The 24,033-nt window shown below is 39.4% G+C and overlaps 1 protein-coding gene across 1 annotated transcript; it reads left to right on the top strand.

Annotated features, from left to right (window-relative positions):
* Positions 1-3,772: 3,772 nt before the first annotated feature.
* On the top strand, positions 3,773-4,371 carry LOC129459819 (histone deacetylase complex subunit SAP18-like). The gene has a single exon (XM_055237037.2). The coding sequence runs from the start codon at positions 3,830-3,832 to the stop codon at positions 4,289-4,291; it is 462 nt and encodes a 153-aa protein (XP_055093012.1). The 5' UTR covers positions 3,773-3,829; the 3' UTR covers positions 4,292-4,371.
* The last annotated feature ends 19,662 nt before the right edge of the window (positions 4,372-24,033 follow it).

The raw sequence follows: 24,033 nt of genomic DNA, 5'->3' as shown, positions 1-24,033 counted from the left end.
TTAAAAGATATGAAGGTTATATGAGTGTATCTATCTGTCAAAATGTTTCAGTTAGGATTTGTGCCTTTCAATGTATGTACACTTGACCTCACAAAAAAAACAAAACTAAAGAAAATAATGGAGGGTGGCCAATGGATTGACCAGGGCTGACTGAAGTAGAGGCATGTAGATGACGCCAGAATGGCACAAGATTAGTTGTTGTTGAGGCTTCGTGACAAGTCTATTGTGGTTGTCATGAAGCCTCAAAAATATGTGTTTTGTTTGTTTTGCACATGTTAAAAATTTTCTGTAATAAAACACAAAATTAATCTATAATGTTAGCTCTTAAGATTACGGCTATTGTTGGAGAAGAAAGGATAAAGCAATTGTTGGGGCATGGATGAGGCTAGTTTTATTTTATTTTGAGACAGGGTCTCACTCTTTCACCCAGGATAAAGTGCAGGGGTGTGATCTTGGCTCACTGCAACCCCCACCCCTCAGGTTCAAATGATCCTCCCACCTCAGCTTCCCGAGGAGCTAGGACCACAAGTGTGCACAACATCTTCCTCCCTCCCTCCCTCCCTTCCTTCCTTCCCTCCCTCCCTCCTTCCTTCCTTCCTTTTTTTGAGACGGTCTCCCTCTGTTGCCCAGGCTGGAGTGCAGCAGCATGATCTCGGCTCACTGCAACCTCCCTGCCTCGGGCTCCCGTGATTCTCCTGCCTCAGCCTGCCCAATGCCTGGGATTGCAGCCACACACCACTGTGCCTGGCTGGTTTTTGTATTTTTGGTGGAGACAGGGTTTCGCCCAGTTGGCCAGGCTGGTCTCCAACTCCTGACCTCGAGTGATCTGCCCGCCTCGGCCTCCCGAAGTGCTGGGATTACAGACGGAGTCTCACTCACTCAATGCTCAAAGTTGCCCAGGCTGGAGTGCAGTGGCGTGATCTCGGCTCGCTACAACCTCCACCTCCCAGCCACCTACCTTGGCTTCCCAAAGTGCTAAGATTACAGCCTCTGCCCAGCTGCCACCCCATCTAGGAAGTGAGGAGCATCTCTGCCTGGCCGCTCATCGTCTGGGATGTGAGGAGCGCCTCTGCCCGGCCGCCCCATCTGGGAAGTGAGGAGCGCCTCTGCCTGGCCACCCCATCTGGGATGTGAGGAGCGCCTCTGCTCGCCACCCCGTCTGGGAAGTGAGGAGCGCCTCTGCCTGGCCGCTGTGCAAACTTCCAAGTGTGAAGTGACAGCCTTCGTTGTAGAATGAATGAAGACACTGGCACTGATTTTATAACACCTCGGCAGCTATCTCAAGTCATTGATGGTGGAGGTATCGGAATTATAGAAGAAAGCAAACACACAAATTTGACTAAAGGCGATTTTGTGACTTCTTTCTATTGGCCCTGGCAAACCAAGGTTATTCTGGATGGAAATAGCCTTGAAAAGGTGATATATATATGAACGTATCTGATTTTTTTTCCTGTATAATTCTTACTTTGTGCATTTGATATTCAGTTGTGTTTGTAATCACGGAAAAATAAAAGCATATTTTTTCTTTTTTAAAAAAAAATAATTGTGCACAACCATGCCTGGTTGTTTTTTGGTATTTTATTTTAGAAGAGATAGGGTGTCACCATGGTGCCCAGGCTGGTCTTAAACTCCTGAGCTCAAGCGATCTGCAGGCCTCAGCCTTCCAAAATACAAAGATTACAGGAGTGACCCACTGCACCAGGCCTAATTTTATCTTTTTATTACACAAGTGTATTTTTTGTAACAATTTATTGAGCTTTACATGAATAAATCCTTTGTGTATGTATTTCTGTATGCGTGTTACATATTAATAAAAAAATTAAATAGTACATATTTGTACAAAAATGCTAACTCAGTATCTCAGAACAATGGCAGGATTTTGTTTTTTGTTTGTTTTCTGGTGGAACACACTCACGCAGGACACAATCATACAGATGTTAATATTCAAAGGGAGTATTAAAGCTCTAACCGGCCGGGTGCGGTGGCTCAAGCCTGTAATCCCAGCACTTTGGGAGGCTGAGGCGGGCGGATCACGAGGTCAGGAGATCGAGACCATCCTGGCTAACACAGTGAAACCCCATTTCTACGAAAAAATACAAAAAATTAGCCGGGCGTGGTGGCGGGCACCTGTAGTCCCAGCTACTGAGGAGGCTGAGGCAGGAGAATGGTGTGAACCTGGGAGGTGGAGCTTGCAGTGAGCCGAGATCACCCCACTGCACTCCAGCCTGGGGGACAGAGAGAGACTCCATCTCAAAAAAAAAGCTCTAACCTTTGGGTGAATCACAGGTATTTTTATTTTTTTCTTAATTTGGGTACATGTAATGTTTGTTTTGGGGAAATGCAACTTTTTTAAATTTAAGAAAATGTTTTTCTCACAGTAATAATCACCAAGGCCAGGGCACCTAGCACAGTGCCCTGCACATAGTGTGCAGTATCCGTGGAACCAGGTTGAATCAGGAACAGAAACAATAGCAAGGTTGGTTCTGAAAAAAGTTGTAATTCGATAACACTGGTAAGACTGAAAGACCGTGACTTAGTGGCAAACAATTTTTTATTTATTTGAGAATCAATTGGCAAGTAGGTTTAAATCTAAAAAGTGTTGGTTTAAAGCACTGGCTTTGAGCTTGGCTCTACTCTGTCATCACCTTGAGATATTTAAACAACACTGTTGCCCAGGTTCCACTCCAGGAATTCTGATTTAATTGGGGTGTGTTGATTTGAATTGGGAAGATTTTTAGAGCGTCTCCCCCAGGTGATTTTTACATGCAGACTGGGGAGAAAACAATTGGTTCAGAGTGAAAGATGCATTCACTGTGTGTGATTTTCATGTGTGCTGCTGAGAATTGCATCATGGCTGCTCCTGACTTTAGAATCTTAAAAAGCAGCTCTGCTATTTTAAAAATCAGAAGACAACTTCAAGATGTACTCAGCTATTTTTTCTAAATTTCAGCAGAGTAAAATATCCTTTTAGCAGATTTGTCTATAAGTCACTTGATATCAAGGTTAGAGTTTGTTTCAGGCACAGTAGTTTTAGTCAGTGTTGAAAATCATGAATAGCCTCCAAATATCAAAAAGAGATGAAAAGCATCTGCAGACATATTAAATCTGTTGTTAAATAAAGTTTAACCTAAAGCTGCCTTTTTATATGTTTTGAATTGAGCCTGAGGGTTTCTTCAAGATGGTAAACTGAAACCCAACTGAAAGTGTAAATAAAGTGTAACTTAGTTTTGTTCCAGTTATCAAATTTTGGCCAATCAAAAGAGGCCAACTCTTTAATTCATGTCTAAATAAAGCAAATGCCAAGCTCTAATTAATCCAGCTCTTTCTGTAACTCACTTTTCTTTCCTGTACTTCAGGTTTTTTATCTGTGCATAAATATTCTTCCATTATGTTGTGACCAGAAGGGGATTGTAGTAAGGGTTAAAAAGAAAAAGAAACTAGTTTTCCTCTGCTTAGCAGCTCACTTCCAAGGCAGTTATAAGATAACGCTCTCCGAAAAGCCAAGGCCAAGGAATAGACTCCAGAAACTCCCCTACTCCAGAGCAAGGTTGAAGAAAAACAAAAAGACAAACTCCTTTATTGTTACTCCTTTCCTTTGCCTCTTAAGCATGACTATGTTTTATAAATGTCTGTATTTAGCCAGTTCTTGTTTTTCTTTTGATGCGGCTACAAGGCCACCAGCTATGCAAGGCCACAGGTTATGCACTATATGATTAACTGCTTTTGTTTTGCTTTTGTAAGCCCACTTATAAAAACCCCACTCTGGGTGCTCACGCTCGCTGCAGGGGTCGGAGGTCAGGGCAAGCGTCTCGCGGGCTGTAGGAGAAAGATGGCAGTGGAGTCGCGTGTTACCCAGGAGGAAATTAAGAAGGAGCCAGAGAAGCCGATCGACCACAAGAAGACATGCCCACTGTTGCTACGGGTCTTCACCACCAATAACGGCCGCCACCACCGAATGGACGAGTTCTCCCGGGGAAATGTACCGTCCAGCGAGTTGCAGATCTACACTTGGATGGATGCAACCTTGAAAGAACTGACAAGCTTAGTAAAAGAAGTCTACCCAGAAGCTAGAAAGAAGAGCACTCACTTCAATTTTGCAATCGTTTTTACAGATGTTAAAAGACTTGGCTATCGAGTTAAGGAGATTGGCAGCACCATGTCTGGCAGAAAAGGGACTGATAATTCCATGACCCTGCAGTTGCAGAAGTTCCAGATAGGAGATTACTTGGACATAGCAATTACCCCTCCAAATTGGGCACCACCTCCTTCAGGGCACATGAGACCATATTAAATTCTATTTACTATTTCTTGAATTTATTTTTCCATCAGTTATGTAAAATAAACTTACTCTTTTTCCTCCCCTGGAAAAAAAAAAAACCTACTCTGTCTTTGTTCAAGGCTCAGCTTTTTAGATGTGAATCCACTGAGCCAGTGCGTGCCTTAAAATAAGTATCCTCCTGTATTCACCCATACTAGTCTCTCTAGTCCTGTGCATCCCACAACAGGATCACAATCCAAACCTCAAGAGAGGGTTCTTGAATCTCACACATAAAATAATTTAGGGTGAGTCAGCCAGGTGCAGTGGCTCACACCTGTAATCCCAGCACTTTGGGAGGTTGAGGCAGGTGGATCACAAGGTCAAGAGATTGAGACTATCCTGGCCAACATGGAGAAACCCCATCTCTACTAAAAATACAAAAATTAGCTGGGCATGGTGGTGCATGCCTGTAGTCCCAGTGACTCAGGAGGCTGAGGTGGGAGAATTGCTTGAACCTGGGAGGCGGAGGTTGCAGTGAGCCAAGATCATGACACTGCACTCCAGCCTGGATGACAGAGCAAGACTCCAACTAAAAAACAAACAAACAAACAAAAAGAATTTAGGGTGAGTCTATAAAGTAGAAGCAAGTTTATTGAGAAAGTGAAGAAGTAAAAGAATGGCTACCTATAGGAGAACAATGGCATGGGCTGCTTGATTGAGTATACTTATAGTTATTTATTGATTATATGCTAAACAAGGGGTGAAATATTTATGAGTTTTCCATGACTGGAGTGAGCAATTTCCAGAACTGACAGTTCTTCCCCCTTTTAGACTATGTAGTTTAACTTCTGGACATTTCCATGGCATTTGTAAACTATCATGGCACCAGTGAGAGTTTCTTCTAACATGCTAATGCATTACAATCAATGTATAATCAGCAGTGAGGATGACTACAGGTCACTTTCATTACCATCTTGAATTTGATGGATTTTGTCTGGCTTTTTTATTGCATTCTGTTTTATCAGTTGGGTCTTTATAACCTGTATTTTGTGATACCAATCCTATTGAACTCCTATCTCATCCTATGACTAAGAATGCCTAACTTTTTGTGAATGCAGCCCAACAGGTCTCAGCGCTATTTTATCCATCCCCTATTCATAGTGAAATTGTTCTAGTTTAAATGCCTCCAACAGTGTGACTGCTTGGGAGTTTCTCTGAGCCTACTCTGGCTCACCAGACTGCAAAATTAGTGAATAATTTTTTGCTTGATTAAACTCTGTTAAATTTATTTTGTTTGGCTGGGTGCGGTAGCTCACGCCTGTCATCACAACACTTTGGGAGGCCAAGGTGGGTGGATCACCTGAGGTCAAGAGTTTGAGACCAGCCTGGCCAACATGGTGAAATGCTGTCTGTACTAAAAACACACACACACACACACACAAATAGCCAGGCGTGGTGGTGGGCGCCTGTAATCCCAGCTACTTGGGAGGCTGAGTTAGGAGAATTGCTTGAACCCGAGAGGCAAAGGTTGCAGTGAGCCAAGAATGTGTCATTGCACTCCAGCCTGGAGGACAAGAATGAAACTCCATGTCAAATATATATATAGATAGATAGATAGATAGATAGATAGATAGATAGATAGATAGATAGATATAGATAGATGATATAGATAGATAGATAGATAGATATAGATGATAGATAGATGATAGATAGATATAGATGATAGATATAGATAGATAGATAGATAGATAGATAGATAGATAGATAGATAGATATAGATAGATAGATGATAGATAGATGATAGATAGATAGATAGATAGATAGATAGATAGATAGATAGATTCTGTTTAAGGCTTTTTTAACAGATTGAACTAGAAGCAAAGTCTGAAGTAACCTCTAGCAACCCCCAGGAACACCAAGTGACCAAATAATGGCTTATTGTGTTCGTTGCTGTCTTGCAGCAACTAGGGGGCATGGTAAGTTCTTTCTTGGATTCCAAAGTGTCATGGATTTGTGTTTTGAACTCTCTGAGTTTTAGCGAATTTAGAATTCAAACTTGATGAAGAAGTCAGCACAGAAACTGGACTGGATCCAGGATCAGATTGGATCTGATAATTAACTGGCTTGGATTCAGTTAGAGGTCTATGACATCTCACTGGGTCAGGTAGAAATCAGTAGTAAATGGCAATAATGCAAGGAGTGTAAACTTTGATGTCTGTAAATTGGCAGACATTGTTGTGCTTTATCCCCTTGTTTCCCATTCTTGTGCTTTTTTAGGCAGAAAAGAATCATTGGCTAAGTTTATCAGAATGATATCAGCCAAGGAAACTTTCAAGATAAGAACAGAATGCTCAATTTTTTAAGAACTGAGTAATTTATCTTCCAGGTATGCCTACATTTACGTGCATGTGCATCAGGCCCTTGTAGCAGCAAACACAGAAATGGGAAAATTTTACTAAAGGTAATTTAAAATTACGATGGGGTATTCCAAATAAACAACACTGTACTTTAGTACGTGCATTTGAAAAGAAAGTCTCCCTAGTTAGCCTCATCTAGGCTTGACTGCTGATGTGCAGCGGCTTCTAAAAAGATTTTACGGCCAGGCGTGGTGGCTCACGCTTGTAATCCCAGCACTTTGGGAAGCCGAGGTGGGCGGATCACGAGGTCAGGAGATCGAGACCACGGTGAAACCCTGTCTCTACTAAAAATACAAAAAAAAAAATTAGCCGGGCGTGGTGGCGGGCGCCTGTAGTCCCAGCTACTCGGAGAGGCTGAGGCAGGAGAATGGCGTGAACCCGGGAGGCGGAGCTTGCAGTGAGCCGAGATTGTGCCACTGCACTCCAGCCTGGGCGACAGGGCGAGACTCCGTCTCAAAAAAAAAAAAAAAAAAAAAAAGATTTTACTATTTTAAATATATTTTTAATATATTTATTGTTTTTCAAAAGATAATCTTTGTAAAAGGTAAATAAAAGACTAATTTATAACAAAAATTAAATCAATCTGCCAACCTTTTTCTTAGTCATTATCCCTCCTTGAAGGTAAAAAAATATATATATATTTATATATATATATATATATCTTAAATAAGGTATTTGTAAAAGTAGACCCTTAGGTAAAGTAGGCTTGCCCTTTTTAAGATTTATCCATACTGAGTCCAGACATACAGAATTTTTTTTGAGTCCAGGCATAGAGAATATTTCTTAATGGACTCCACCCTGAACTCAGTAATTATAGCTAAGAAACAGTAGCTAAGTTAAAAGACTGCCTTTGAGAGAGATGGAAAGTGGTGACTAGAAGGCAAGACTAAGTTGCAGGTCCCACTTTGTTAGACAGAATAGCATGTGGATACTTATAAACTTCTGCATCAAGAAACACCACAAAAACATACCAAGAATACCAAAAAAAATGAATTCACAAATTTTTTTTTTTTTTTTGAGATGGAATCTCGCTCTGTGGCCCAGGCTGGAGTGCAGTGGTGCAATCTCGGCTCACTGCAACCTCCGACTCCCAGGTTCAAACGATTCTCCTGCCTCAGCCTCCTGAGCAGCTGGGACTACAGGGTCCTCCTCTTGGTTTCTATCATAAAAGACCAAAGTGGCCACCTTCAGGAGGTTCTTTAAGGTACTGTTTGGTCCTATAACTTGCTTCTGTAGTTTTCTTCCAATATCAGAAGCTGACTGTGTAATAAACTTGTCCTTTAGAATGAGCTGTTTCTCGACCGAATCGGGATAAGGAGGTTTGCTCTATTAGTGCCTCTCTCAGCCTTTCCATAAAGCCTGCAGTATTCTGGTCTGGCTTTTGGTCTATCATAGACAGTTTAGAACAATTAAGAAATTTGGCCTTAGTTCTTTCTAGACCTTCTAAAATGCATATTAAAAAGTGTTTCCTTTTCCATTCACCTGCAGAGCTACTGAAGTTCCAATCAGGGTTGTCAAGAGGAACTGCTTCACCTCCTATTTGAAATGATGTTTCTGCTATTTCTTCACATTTCCTGTCTCCTTTCTTCCCTTTTGATGTATTGTAGGAGATTTGTTGCTCATTTCTGAAAATCTCTGCTGCCTGCAGAACTGCCTGCTTTTCAGCTGTGGTTGGGATTTGGTTTAGAAGCAGCATAACATCCTTTCATGTGAGGTGATACACTTCAGTTAAATTCTGAAAACCTTCTATAAACCTATTGAAGTTGTCAGAAAATTGGCCTGAGTCTTCCTTTACTTCCCTAGGGTCTCGTAATAAGACCCTTGAGGTGGCCCCAAATAAGGGGAGTTCTCAGATGGTTCCCCTGAAAGTTGCTTTTCTAATTCCGGAGGATTGTTTCTATAGTCTGCCTAATATGCCTGTTAAAATAGCGGGGTTGATTTTACAATGCTTGCAAAGGTTCAGTAAAAATGTCATGCTCTTGTGCAAAAGAAAATGAGTTGCTTTTCTCTTCAAAGTCCTGAGGTTAAAGAAGTTCTAGTGTTTCACAGTGCACTCCAGAGGGGTGCAAGGTAAAGATGGTCTGTTACTCATCTAGAAAAAGCGAGAATAAAAACATCTTTTTAGCTTTCCTGCTTTCATTGTGACCCAGGGTGGAGCGGAAGACACTATGAGTGTCTCCCCGACCATTCTCTTTTCTTGTTTCCTGGGTCCCAGCACCGTGTTAAATGTGCTGCCCATGGTTATATGTGTGTCTTTCCAAACCATGGAACCAGATGAACTAAGTGATGGGATTAACCATGCTTTACCCATGCAACCTTAGTTTATCCACCCTTTGACTTTCTAAACTTGTGTGATCTTCCTTGCTCCCCAAAAAATGAATCTTTGCAGAGACTGTAATAGTCACCTTAGGGCAAGGTTTCTTTAACAAAAAAAAATTGCTAGATTGCCTGCTATTATGGCTCATGATAAAACATTCACCCTTAGAAAAGTGTTTCTGATTAATTTATAAACTTAAAATTCTCCTTGCTAATTAAGTACTGTTATAATTGGAGACAGACTAGGTGCCTTAAATGAAGGTAGGGACCTAACGATGATTTTTCCTGCTAATAGGACAGTATAAGAACTAAAACTTGGCTATGGAGAACGTTTTACTCCTAATTATTGAAGGCAGAGCTTTCCCATTCACAGAAGGGGATTTTCTAGCAGCACAAAAATGAGGAAACTGCAGTGTTATGGTAAAAGGACTGACAGTGTCTCACGAAGAGAATTTCTATTTTTCACTAGGTGGCACTGTTGGCTTAGAAATACCATGTGCTCACTAGAGGACAGTTAGAGATGCTTATTGAGTTACTACCTGAGGCATTTGCCAATCTTTCCTAACAGAAGTGTTTCTCTGAACTGTAAAACTTCCCACACATTGCACACACAGAGAGAATAGGACATATGGTGACACCAGAGAGAAACAAAGGAAAATTTTATGACAGGATAGCTGAAGATCCTTTACCAACACTCAGACGGGCTGTCAGAGGCTGGGTGCAGTCCAGAAGCCTTTGAATAATGCCACAGTGTGCCCTGGACAGTAATCCTCAGTTGCATCAGACTTCTCCCAGCCTCACATGATGGTTAGGACCTCTGTGAATAAAACTGGTTTGAAGAAAGCCTTGAGATTAGAAGACAGATTTGAGGTTCACTCCATACTCACCAATCTGATGTTTCTTCTGTTCTGATCCTGATCCCAGATGAGAAACCCTAAATAAAATGTCTTTGTTGTCTGGGCATCTACCCATGCTTCTTAGTCTTGCATTGAGAAAGAATTCAGGACACAAACACACACATAAGCAGTGGGTTTAGAAGCAGAAAGTTTAATAGAAAGAAGAGAAAGAAAAAAAGCTTCCTCATTCTGAGAATGTGCGTTGCCCAGGAGAGGGTCTTTGATTTGCGGCAGAACATGATTGATTTTTTACAGTGGCTTGAGGAGGCAGTGATTGATTTACATAGGTGATGATTGATTTACAGGCCATTGGTTTGACTAGGTGTGCCAATTACATAGCCCATGAAAAGAAAGACTCTTAAAGTATCCACCCATACCAGAAGGCATTGGATGCCCTTTGGTTTTGACATGTGGGTGAAGTTTGTCTGCCAGATCTCCCTTGAATAGCTTCCCACTCTTTGGGTTCAAAGAGGAAGAAGCTCTCTGTTGAGGAGATTATCTTTAAGACAGACTTCATAAGCCTTAACAACTTGTTTGACTGTTTTGAATAAGTTCTCTCCTGAAAGCAATCTCTGGGCATATTGACAAGTTTTATGCTTTCCCAAGTGAAAAGCTTGGTGAAGCATTTTAAGGACTTTCCATTGGCTGGAGGCTGGCAAGTGGAGTTTGCCATCCTTTGACTCTAGCTATTCTGAGGGCTGGGAAGTAATGACCCATTTTATCTCTGCAGGAGAGTGTTGAGGCCTAATGTTTCTTATAGAGCCTTCCCAAATTAGAAGGGTATGAAGGGTGTTGATGCCCTGAAGCTTCCTTTCTGCCAATTTAACTGCCTGATCAGCTAAACCACTTCCTTTGGCTACTTCCTGTTTTCTTTTTATATTCCTTAGAATGCATTACTCCTACCTTTTGTGGAAGGAAAATTGAGGATAATAACCTGTTAGTTTTTTGATGGTTTTCATTCCACATTGGATTTTTGCACTCCTAATATTGGAGTGTTACAGGGTTTGAGGAGGGCCTAGATTTTTAGGTTGCTAATAATGGCTTCTAGCCCTTTTTTATCCTTTGGCTTTAGGAGATATTTTTTCTGGTTAGAAAAGAAAGTGGAATCCTCCAGTCAAGGTGACTTACACCTGTAATCCCAGCACTTTGGAAGACTGAGGTGAGCAGATCACTTGAGGTCAGGAGTTTGAAACCATCCTGGCCAACATGGTGAAAGCCTGTCTCTACTTAAAAAAAGAAAAAAAAGTTATGCAGGCATGGTGGTGCATGCCTGTAACCCCAGCTACTTGGGTGGGAGGCTGAGGCAGGATAATTGCTTGAACCCTAGAGGTGGAGGTTGCAGTGGGCCCAGATCATGCCATTGCACTCCAGCCTGGGCAACAAGAGTGAAAACTCTATCAAAAAGAAAAAAAAAGAAAGAAAGAAAGAAAAAAAGGAAAAAAGAAATAAAAAGAAAGAAAAGAAAGTGGAATCCTTAAGTTGGATCCAGACTGGCCTCATGTTTACAGCTTGACCTATTCTTCTTTGAATTGCCCATACTTCTGGATTAATATTATCTTCTACCAGATAAAGACAAAGAATTTGTCCTGGGCCTATAAGAATGCTGGTCGCCATGTGAGATAGAATGTCTCTACCTAATAAAGGAGTGTAACTTTCAGGCATGATTTAAAAGCCATGTGTAAATAATAGGTCCTTTTAACTGCAACTTAGGGGTTGAGAAAAATATTGGATTAGAGTTTTTCCTGAGATGTCTCTCATAGTCATGCTATGGGAAAAGGGTAGAAGATTAGAGAGAAGAGAGAGGCTGACTTCAGTTTCCGGAAGGAGATCTACCTTCCTTCTTTCAATTTTCAGAATCACCTGGGGATCCTGTGCTGTAACGGCAGTTTGAGCCACTGGAGCCAGGAGTTTGAGCCCCAGGACCCGTAAGTCCTTCTGGACCATCTGTGAGACTGGTTCTGAAGCTGATGACCTCCAACTCTGGGGGCAGTTTGATTCCAGTGGACCATGCCACAGGCTCGACAGGGTTGAGGTGGATTCCTCTTGGTGCCTAGGCACCCCTGCTCAAAGTGCCCTGGCTTGCCACGTGGGTAGCAATTAGTGGAGGCACCTTCGGGATCCTGGACTTTGCAAGCATGCAAAGCAGCTACTAGAGCCTTTGTCCTTCTCTTGTGCTCTCTCTCTTTTTTGGGGGAGCCTCCTTCTGGTCTCTATTATAAAAGACTAAGTTGGCCACCCGCAGGAGGTTCTCCAAGGTGCTATCTGCTCCTATAGCCTGCTTCTGCAGTTTTCTTCTAATATCCGGAGGTGCCGGTGTAGTAAACTTGTTCTTTAGAATTAGCTGTCCCCTAACTGAGTCAGGGGATAAGGAGATGTGTTTTATTAGTGCCTCTCTCAGCCTTTTCATAAAGGCTGCAGGATTGTCATCTAGCTTCTGGTCTATCATGGACAGTTTAGAGTAACTAAGAGGATTGGCCTTAGTTCTCCATAGGCCCTTCATATGCACATTAAAAAGTGTTTGATTTTCCATTTATCTGTGGCATCATTGGGGTTCCAAGCAGGATTCTCAAGAGGTACTATCTCTCTTTCAATTGGGAATAATCTTTCTCTTATTTTTTCATTCACTATTTTCTTTTTTGACTAAGGTTCTGTCATGACATGGGAACTTGAGGGGATCCTGAATAAGGGGGAACCTTAGATGGTTCTCCTGGAAGTTGCTTCTCTAATTTTGGAGAATCATTCCTATAGACCTGCTTGATATGACTGCTAATAGAGCTGGGTTGATTTTACAATGCTTGCAAAGGTCTAGTAAAAATGTCAGGCCCTTGTACAATCAGCCACTTTTTTTTCTTTTTCAAACTCATGGGGTTACAGCAGTGCCAATGCTTCTGAATGCAACTCAAGAGGAGTGCAGGCCAAAGATGGCTTATTACCTACCTAGAAAGAAAAGTGAGAGAAAAGCATCCTTTTAGTCTCCTTCCTTTCCCTTGAAGTGGCCCAAGGTGGAGAAAAAGACAGTGGTTTTGACTGTGGTGGGACGCTGTGCTCCTAAAAAATTCACAAAACCAGCAACCCCCTGAGCTATATTTCCAGTTACTATTGGTATTCTCTGATCTTGCCTAACAGGATTACTGTCTTGAACTGTAAAAATTCCTGTGGCATTATTTATGAAGAGAGGCTAGAAGACGTGGTGGTCACAGATAGGAAAGGGAGAAAAATTGTGATAGGGGAAGCTTGGAAATCCTGTTGCCATCACCCAACTGAGCAGTCAGAGGCTGGGATCAGTCCAGAAGCCTTCAGATAAAACCACAGTGTGGCCCAGAAAAGAAATTCTCAATTACTTTAGGACCTCTTCCAACCCCATGTGATGGCTAGGTCCTCCATAAATGAAGAGCAGTTTGAAAAATAGCCAACATTCGCAGCAACCTGAGGGCACTGGGGAACTCATTATGTTCTCCCCAGCAAGTCTGTCATGTGAGACTTAAGAATGGCAGCTCACCCTAAAGGTATGCAGCTGGCCATAGGACACCTGGTATTTCTGGTTTTATTTGATTTTAAAATGGAGTGTGAGAGCCTCAAAATAAAAGGAGAGAGTTGGGGTCTGGTTTTTTTTGTTTTTCCATTTCGTTTTGTTTTGTTTTGTTTTGTTTTTAGACAGAGTCTTGCTCCGTTGCCCAGGCTGGAGTGCAATGGCATGATCTTGGCTCACTGCAACCTCCACCTCCTGGGTTCGAGTGATTCTCCTGCCTCAGCCTCCTGGATAGCTGGGATTACAGGCATGCACCACGCTCAGAATTTTGTATTTTTAGTACAGACAGGGTTTCACCATGTTGGCCAGGCTGGTGTCGAACACCTGACCTCAAGAGATCCACCCACCTCGGCCTCCTAAAGTGCTGAAATTACACGTGTGAGCCACTGCAACTGGCCAGCATTTGCTTTTATACTTACCCTTCCTATAATCCTGGACAAGCCCCCACAATGAAGCAGTGTCATTCACCTGGGGTAATACCTGAGGTTCATTGCCTCACAGCAATAAAATTAAGAATGAAAACACATGAAGAATGAGTTTAAGAGCAGTGGTTTAATAGGCAAAAGAAAATGAAAACCTGTCTCTCCTGCAGAGAGAGAGGGGTTCTGGAGCATGTCTTCCAGTTCTGTGGTGAAATGCATGGAGTTTTACAGATGAGCTTGAGGAGGTAGTGTTTGATTTACATAGGGCCCAAAAGATTGGTCAGACAAGGTATGCCACTTACACAGTGTGTGAAGAAGCTGGCCACCCCGCTTTAATTTTCTGCTATGCAGATGGGATTTTTACCTGGCCAGTGCCATGTTTCTTGTTCCTTTATACACGTGGTCCACAAAAAACAGGAATATGGCACCTCCACGTTAAAAATCCTTGGCCCCAGGTAGCCTTTTCCCATTGGCACTGTTGCCGACATTCACCCATGCAAGCTTCCAGCTTGCTTATCTATATTTGCAGTGGGATTTTACAGGCTGCTCTTTCTTCAAAAAAAAAATCAATTGGGGCCTGCTTCTTGTTAAAAGGGAAGCTTTGCCGAGGGCTCTCTTACCTCACAATTTGCCTAAATAATTTCTTTGGTGCTCCTGTATCAATAACAGCAGAGCATAGAATGATGATTGCCTGGGCCTGGGGGTGGAGAAGATGTTGGCCATAAGTAATATTCCCTACCTTTTTTACCTTAAGAAATAAGTTATTCTTCTCTCAGCTTTGATTCACCAAGAAATTGAATCATATTCTGAAAAATAAAATCTGAAGGAATAATATATTTGTTAAAACAATACAGGTTTTATACTGAAATTTTAGAGGCTTAGCAAGATAATATATTTTCTGCTCATATCACAATTCCTTGAGGATTTTTTTTTTCTGGTTAAGAGGTCTTCTAAATAATCTTTCAGGGATTATATTTTCTTTAATCTTCTATCTGCATTCTACTTTCTTCAGCCAACAAATGAAAAAGGAGATGCGACAAGACACATTTGCTTCTTACCCAAACAACTTTTACTCACTATAAGTCAATGCAGGTAGAGCTGAGAATAGCAGTTTCCTGGAAGGACAATAAAAAATACACCGAAAAAAAAGTATAAATCTTTCACCAGAAGCTAATGTATTTTAAGTAAAATAAGCATGTGCATCAATAATGAAATGCTTGTGGTAAAATATTTCTTTTGTTGATTTCTATTGAGCTCAGGTACTGTTTGACTGAAAGCTAGCAAATGCCTAGCAGAAAAAATATTATTTGAAATAAGAACATTGTGAATGAAGTTATTCTGTCAAGAGAAGTAAAAATATGAGGATCTCATACTAATAGTTTCATATACAGTCATACAACTTCAAATCTACTTTTTATTTTAAAAGTATTTCATATAAGCATTTCACTTGTATTTACTTTTATTTTATATAAGTATTCCATTTATATCAGCTTCCTTCATTATTTCAATGTCCTCTCCACCTTTTATCAGTGGAAAACCGTCCAGCTGGTTTCAGGAAAGCACGTGGTGCCATTGCTACTTTAATGGTGATGATGAAGAGCACTTGTTTGGGAGTACTTCTGTGCCAAACACTGTTATTTGGCCCAAAGTACTGGTTTTCTATTTGTCTCTAAATTTAGCAATAAAATACAATTCTCGGCTAAGAAAACTTTATCTTATTCAAATATGTTTTATAAAATTTGATTGAGATTTAAGTCTTTGTGACTTACCCAGAATATTGACTTTTTTTATAAATCCAAATTTTTAAATAGACAATTCTTAAATAGACAATCTTTAAATAGACAATCTTTTGCTAAAAGGTTTTGTGATGCAGAGTAACATTGATAAAATGTCTTCATAATATGAAAGAAATGTGTTAACAATGTTCCCAGTAATAACTCTGAACACAGCATTCTGTTTCCAGGATTCACCCTTAGTCACAAAGGAGAAACTGGTATCTCTAAACAGGCACAAGGAGGTACTGAGTGGAGGTGCACGACACTGCACATCAATGCTTTTCACATGAACCAATTAGGGTTTTAACTTTATTGGATTGTCATTTGCATGGCTAGATACTTACTGAATCTAGTCATGCTATTTTTTGACAGCTATGGCATCTGTTATCCATTAGTTTTATACAATTATTTGCCTGGCTGAAAAGTAAATCTTTTGTTAATTTACTCTAACTTGAGAAACTAGATTTGCAATCTTCAAACTTTCAATGTTAAAGCAAATCAGAGAAGTGCAATGTGTGTATGTAGAATGCATTTTCCTGCCTATTAAAATTCTTCTTGTATTACCTTGGAAACCCTAAAAAGCCACCTCAAAAACATCCCTTTTAAAATCTTTGGCCAGGCACAGTTGCTCACGCCTGTAATCCCAGGAATTTGGGACACCAAGGCTGGCGGATCACCTGAGGTCGAGAGTTTGAGACAAGCCTGAACAACATGGAGAAACCCCATCTCTACTAAAAATATAAAAAATTAGCCAGGCATGATGGCACATGCTTGTAATCCCAGCAGGAGGCTGAGGCAGGAGAATTGCTTGAACTCGGGAGGCAGAGGTTGCGGTGAGCCAAGATCACACCATTGCACTCTAGCCTGGGCAACAAGAGCAAAACTCCGCCTCAAAAAAAAAAGAAAACTTTAGCCAAGATTTCAGATATCAAAATGTTCAAAAACTTAATAATTGAGCAAAGCCAAAGTCTTGTGTTTGCATATTGTTAGTAATCTAGCCATTTAAAAAAGCACAGCAATTATGACCACTTATTGGAAATATGTGGTTTTGATTAATTTTATCCCATTTCAAATGTTTTTGCTAATTGTTCTTTTATGTTAACCTACAAGAAACGACCTGCATAACTTTTCTGGATTCAAGAAACATTCATATTAGGCTAGGCATGGTGGCTGACACCTGTAATCTCAGCACTTTAGGAGGCCAAGGTGGGAGGATCACATAAAGTCAGGAGTTGTGACCAGCCTGGCAAAAATGTAAAAACTCCACTTCTACTAAAAATACAAAAATTAGCCAGGCATGGTGTTCCACGTCTGTAATCCCAGGTACTTGGAAGGCTGAGGCATGAGGATAGTTCGAACCTGGGAGGTAGAGGTTGCAGTGAGCCATGATCAAACCACTAAACTTCAGCCTGGGCTATTGTGAGCAAGTTGTTTTTCTCAGTGGCTCTTTTTGTTCCTCTGTAAAATGAGAATAATTATAATACCTACAGTATTAAGTTACTGGGAGAATTAAACTCATTAACACATATATAGTGTTATGGTTAGTGCTCAGTACAAACCAGCTATTATTAATATTTAATACTGAATTACATTAATACATGCTTAACACAGAAATATCCTTTCATAACACAAGTTTTCAACCAATAATAAATATATATTTAAATTAATTTTTAAAAAAATTTGACATAGATACACAATGGAATACTATCCAGCCTTAAAGAGAGGAAAACCCTGGCCAGGCGTGGTGGCTCATGCCTGTAATTCCAGCACTTTGGGAGACCAAGGCAGGCAGATCATGAGGTCAGGAGTTCAATACCAGCCCGGCCAACATGGTGAAATGCCGTCTTTACTAAAAATACAAAAAATTAGCCGGGTGTGGTAGTGGACACCTGTAAGTCCCAGCTACTTGGGAGGCCAAGGCGGGAGAATTGCTTCAACCTGGGAGGCAGAGGTTGCAGTGAGCCAAGACTGTGCCATTGCACTCCAGCCTGGGTGACAGAGTGAGACTTTGTCTCAAAAAAAAAAAAAAGAGGAAAATACTATCCTTCAAAAACATATAGATAAATTCAGAAGACATTAGGCTAGATGGAAGAAACCTGATACAGAAAGAATACTGCATGACCTCATTTATATGTAGAATCTAATAAATTTTAACTCACAAAAGTAGAAAGTGGAACAAGAGTTACTAGTTGTTCCAGTGGTGTGCTGGGAAGAAAACAGGGAGTCGTTGGCCAGGCTTGGTGGCGCACGCTTATAATCCCAGCTATCCGGGAGGCTGGGGCAGGATAATCAATTGAACACAGAAGAGGGAGGTTGCAGTGAGCTGAGACTGCACCAATGCACTCCAGCCTGGGCAACAAAGCAAGACTCCATCTCAAAAAAAAGAAAAAAAGAAAGAAAGGAAGAAAGAAAGAAGGAAAGAAGAAAAGAAAGAAAACGAAAGAAAGAAAGAAAGAAGAAAGAAAAAAGAAAGAAAGAAAAGAAAGAAAGAAAGAAAGAAGAAAGAAAGAAAGAAAGAAAGAAAGAGAAAGAAAGAAAGAAAAAAGGAGTTGATCAAAGGGTACAAAGTTTCAAATGGACAGGTTAAATAGCTTTTGAGATCTATTGCACAGCAGTGTGACTATAGTAAACTATAATGTATTGTATATTTCAAAATAAGAGTAAATTTCAAATATCTCACCACAAAAATGACAGTTGAGTGAGTTGATGTTATTTAACTCGACTTTTTCATTCCATATTATATACATATACTAAGACTTCATATTGTTCCCTATAAATGTATACAACTCTGATTTGCCAATCAAAAATATACTTTTTTAAAACCAAAGACAGAAAAAAGCTTTAAGAAATTTGGCCAGAGAACAAAAGTGCTTGTTCATCTTCAAATTTTCAGGAAACACACACACACACACGTGAATATATAAGAATTTACCAAGGATAGTATTAGAAACATTCGACTACTATATAGCCTCAGACTGACTGAGTAGAATGAACATAGGTTACAATCCACTGATGTGGCCACCTGGTTTTTAGGCTTAACATTGATCACAATATAACAAAATTGACAAATAAGAGCTAAAATTTCTGTACACTTGCTATGTGTTGGATGCTCTTCTGGGACATTATTTGTATTACTTGCTCTAATTTTAAATAAACCCTAGGATTTAGGCACCATTATTCTCATTGTACAGCTGAAGAATCAAGCACATAGCGGTGAAGAAACTGTATTCAGGAAATACAGCCCATAAATAGCAGAACTGAGATGCACTCAGGAACCACTTGATGGAGAGTTTGACTCTTAATCATTATACCCAACACACTCTTACCTAATGCTTGTTTTTATTCCTAACTTAACCTTTTGGCTTTGAATTTTCTAACTTAGAAATAAAGAGGAATTTACAAACTACTTCTTTTTACACTTAGATAGTATGTAGAACTTGATTTTTGGTTTAAAGTACTCATTACGAAGCCTAAGATAGATACTTTGGTAAATGGATTCTAACAATGATATCTATAACTCTCGTGACGTAAAAGAGCCATTAATTTTACTTTTGAAAGAATTTGAATTTTTAAATTAAAATCTAGGATGAGGCCGGGCGAGGTGGCCCACGCCTGTAATCCCAACATTTTGGGAGGCCAAAGTGAGCAGATCATCTAAGGTCGGTAGTTCAAGAACAGCCTGACCAACATGGAGAAACCCCATCTCTACTAAAAATACAAATTAGCCAGGCAGGGTGGCGCATGCTTGTAATCCCAGCTACTCAGGAGGCTGAGGCAGAAGAATCACTTGAACCCGGGAGGCGGAGGTTGCAGTGAGCCAAGATCGCACCATTGCACTCCAGCCTGGGCAATAAAAGCAAAACTCTGTCTCAAAAAAATTCTTAAAAAACAGAAATAAAAGCTAGGATGAGCCTATTATCATATAGAAAATTTGTTGTCTCCGTGTACGTCATCATCCATTAAGTGGTCCACAGTTTCTGAAAGTTTCAGAAACACTAATATAAGAATACTTTTTATGAATAAAGTATTTTTTGAATAATTAAAGGATATTAGGGTTTTTTCAGTGACTAAAATGAAATAGATTGGAATTACTGGTCAGTCACTTAAAATGTGGTTTTAAGTCTTATTTAATGAACAAATGTGAAGTTGCTTTTAAACTTATTTTTAAAAATTAATTTAATTTTATTTTATTTTATTTTTGTTTTCTTTTTTGAGACTGAGTCTTGCTCTTTCACCCAGGCTGGAGTGCAATGGTGCGATCTCGGCTCCCCGCAACCACCGCCTCCTGGGTTCCAGCGATTCTCCTGCCTCAGCCTCCTGAGTAGCTGGGATTACAGGCACCCGCCACTACATCCAGCTAATTTTTGTATTGTTAGTAGAGACAGGGTTTCACTATGTTAGTCAGGCTGGTCTCGAACTCCTGACCTCAGGGGATCCACCTGCCTCGGCCTCCCCAGTGTTGGAATTACAGGCGTAAGCCACCACGCCCAGCCACTTTTTCTCTTCTATTAGAAAAAAATATTAAAATTTCTGCTACTGCAAGCCTATGAATTTTGTACAAATCTAAGCAGTACTAATTTTAAAAGATCTGGGCTGGGCATGGTGGCTCACACCTGTCTCCTCAGTACTTTGGGAGGCCAAGGCAGGCGGATCACCTGAGGTCAGGAGTTTGAGACCAGCCTGGCCAACATGGTGAAATCCTGTCTCTACTAAAAACATAAAAATTATCTGGGTGTGGTGGCACATGCCTGTAATCCTAGCTGCTTGGGAAGCTGAGGTAGGAGAATCGCTTGAACCTGGGAGGTGGAGGTTACAGTGAGCCAAGATTGTGCCATTGCACTCCAGCCTGGGTAACAAGACTGAAACTTTGTCTCAAAAAAAAAAAAAATCTGTATCCTTAGGATTATAAAAACCTATTCTCTATCTACAATTAGAAGATAAGTAACTACTTTCCAGTAAACCCAATAGGGCAGTTGTGACTCACAATCATAAGCTATTACAATTTTAATACTATCATTTAGATACAACTTTTAGGTATCTTCATGTTCAAGTTGTTTAATTTATAATAATTCAGAAACTACAAATTTTTATAAACTATAAAAAACTAAATATATAAAGTATCAATTTGTTTCTATATGTTGAAATATTGTCATTATTTATTGTTGGCATGACACATTTCAGAAGGTGTGGTTGTAGAAACTAGAAATTTCATGGTTAACTCTGCTTTATTTCCTGTCTTATTTCACACAAACACAGCAGCACAAGAAAGGCCAGAAATGCTACACATTGATTGCAAACACACTAGTACTTTTCTAGGGAAAATATTTGTGTGAGCATATTAACATAAAATGCATGGCCTTTTAAGTACAGACTTATATAGGAGATAATAAAGACAAAAATCTAAACACTGCAATAGATTAAGAAAAGTACTCTGAAAACACCTTCCGACCCATTATTTCTATTTCTTGTGATGGAGTAAGCACTTGCAGCAGTGTGGTCTTAAATAAACTACAGTCTCTGTTTCATTATTCTTAAGCTATGGACATTAGACTTTTATGCATTTTTTTAGGAAAATGTTTTCTTTTCCTAATTAAGGAATTAACCATGATTTTCACAACCTCACATTTTCTAAATTTTTTTAATGTGATTAAATCACTTACCATTTTTCCCCCAAGAGTAGACTAACAAATTAACTCTATAGTGTAATGTACAGTTGATACATCCAAAATAAAGATGTAGAGTCTTTTATTTTACCTGCATACTTGGGAATAAAACACCTCTTGAGCTATAGGCCAAGAGCTTTCAGAAAGGCTAGCTTATAGAGTGTGGGGAGACCTGGTATAAAAACATTTACCCCTATGCCCTAAGGGGCAAATAATTCTCTCACCCCTAATTCCAACTACTAATTCAGAACTGGAGAAATGTAACATGCCATTATACCACAAAACATTTATTTTTATCTTAGATTCAGGTGGTACATGTGCAGATTTGTAACCTGTATACATCAGGATGTTGAGGCTTGCATATTTAATAATTCCATTGCCCACATAGCATACATCATACCCTATAGTTTTTCAAGGTTTTTGCCACTGTAAATAGTGCTGCAATAAACATGTAAGTACAGGTGTCATTTTAGTAAAATACTTTATTTTCCTTTGGGTAGATATCCAAAACAGGGGTTAATGGGTCAAATGGCAATTCTATTTTTAGTTATTTGAAAAATCTAGAAACTGTTTCACAGGGGCTGAATTTGCATTTTCACCAACAGTTTATAAAGATTTTCTTCTCTCCAAAACTTTCCATCTCTCGATTAGATATCTTGTGCAATTTTCTGCATGTTTATTGGCAGCTTTTATGTATTCCTTTGAGAAGTATTTATATCACTTGTCTACTTTCTTATTAAATTTCTTATAGATTCCATGTATTAATCCTTTGTGGTATGCAGTATACAAATAATTTGTTCCACACTGTAGGCTCTGTTTACTTTGTTGATAGCTTTTTACTGTGCAAAACTCCTTAGTTTACTTAGGTACCATTTTAAATTTTTTATTTTTGTTGCATTCACTTTTAAGGTGTTAGTCATAAATTACTTCTAGAGGCCGGTGTCTAGAAATGTACTTTCTAGATATTCTTCTAGGATTTTTGTAGCTTGAAGACTCACAGTATTAATCTATCTTGTTATATTTCTTATGATATGAGGTAGCGATTCAATTTTCTTCTGCATATGACTAGCCAGTTTTCCCACTACCATTTATTGCATAGGAAGTTATTTTTCCTTTATTTCTGTAGACTTGTTCAATAAAAAGTTGGAGTAGTGTAGATTTATTTCAGGGCTCTCTCATCTTTCCCATTGCTCTATATGTATATTTTTGTACCAGAACCATGTTATACTGATTACTGTAGCTTATAGTACAGTTTAAAGATAAGAAATGGAAGGCCTCCAGGCTTGTCCTTTTTATCTAAAGTTGCCTTGACTATTTGAATTCTTTTATTCTTCCATATATATTTTAATTTTTTTTTTTAGGAGTCTCACTCTGTAATCCAGTCTGGAGTGTGCAGTGGCATTCTCGGCTCATTGCAACCTCCATCTCCTGGGTTCAAGTAATCCTCCCATCAGCCTCCCGAGTAGCAAGGATTACAGGCATGCACCACCACACCTGGCTTTTTTTTTTTTTTTTTTTTTTAAACTCTTAGAGATAGGGTTTCACCATGTTGGCCAGGCTGGTCTCAACTCCTACCTCAAGTGATCCACTCACCTCAGCCTCCCAAAGTGCTGGGATTACAGGCATGAGCCACTGCATGCAGCCTTCTTTTCTTAATTACATTTTTAAAAAGTCATTGATAGTTTGATAGAAATAGCACTTAATCTGTAGTTTGATTTATGCAGCATGAACATTTTAAGTGCTGATTCTTCAAATTCATGAGCATGAAATGCTTTTCCATTTATTTGCTTTGTCTCTGTTTTTTTCAGCAGTGTTTTACGTTCTCCTTGTAGAGATATTTTACTTCCTTGATTTAATGCATTTCTATGTATATTGTTTTTTCTTTGTGGCTACTGTAAATAGAACCATGTTATTGATTTTTTTTCTCAGCTTGAATGTTACTGGTGTACAGAAATGCTACTCATTTTGGTATATTAATTTTGTATCCTAAGACTTTGCTTTAGTCTTTTTTTAGGCAGAGGGGTCTTCTGGTCTAATCTTTAAAGGTTCTAGAAAAAGAATTATATCATCAGTGCAGAAAATTTGGATTCCTTTTCTTTCATTTTTGGATTGCTCTTGCTAGGAATTCCAGAATCATGCATAGGACTGTTTGGAGTAAATATTCTTGTATTATTTTTATTTTTAGAGAGAATGCATCCAGCTTTTTCCTGTTCAGTATGATGTTGGCTGAGGATTTGTCATACATGCCTTACTATTTTGAGGTATGTTTCTTGAATGCCTGCTTTTTTGCGAATATGTTCATGAGTCAATATTTAATTTTCTTGAATGCTATTTCTGCATATATTGTGATATATAATTCTTGCTCAAAATTACCTTCACATGGTACACTTATTACACTTATTGACTTGCATTGAATTACACTTGCATTGAATTACACTTGCATTGAATTACACTTATTGACTTGCATTTGATGAAACATTCTTGCATTCATAGAATAAAGCTCATAGGACTGTGGCAAAGTAACTTTATTTCCTTATGAACTCAGCTTCCTAGTATTTCATGGAAGATTTTTGTTTCTATGTTCACCAGGAATATAGGCCTGTAGTTGTTTTTGTTGTTCTGTCTTCACTAGATTTTGAGAGCAACATGATACTAACTTTATGTAGTAAGTTAGGGTGGAATACCACCATTTTTTTTGGAATACAATCAGTATGATTAGGACCAGCTCATCTTTGCATACGTGGTAAAAATTTCTGC

Source organism: Symphalangus syndactylus, chromosome 13, assembly GCF_028878055.3.
Source record: "Symphalangus syndactylus isolate Jambi chromosome 13, NHGRI_mSymSyn1-v2.1_pri, whole genome shotgun sequence".
Lineage (NCBI taxonomy): Eukaryota > Metazoa > Chordata > Mammalia > Primates > Hylobatidae > Symphalangus > Symphalangus syndactylus.
The sequence above is the reverse complement of the archived record's forward strand: the minus strand, read 5'-3'. Positions and strand labels throughout refer to the sequence as shown.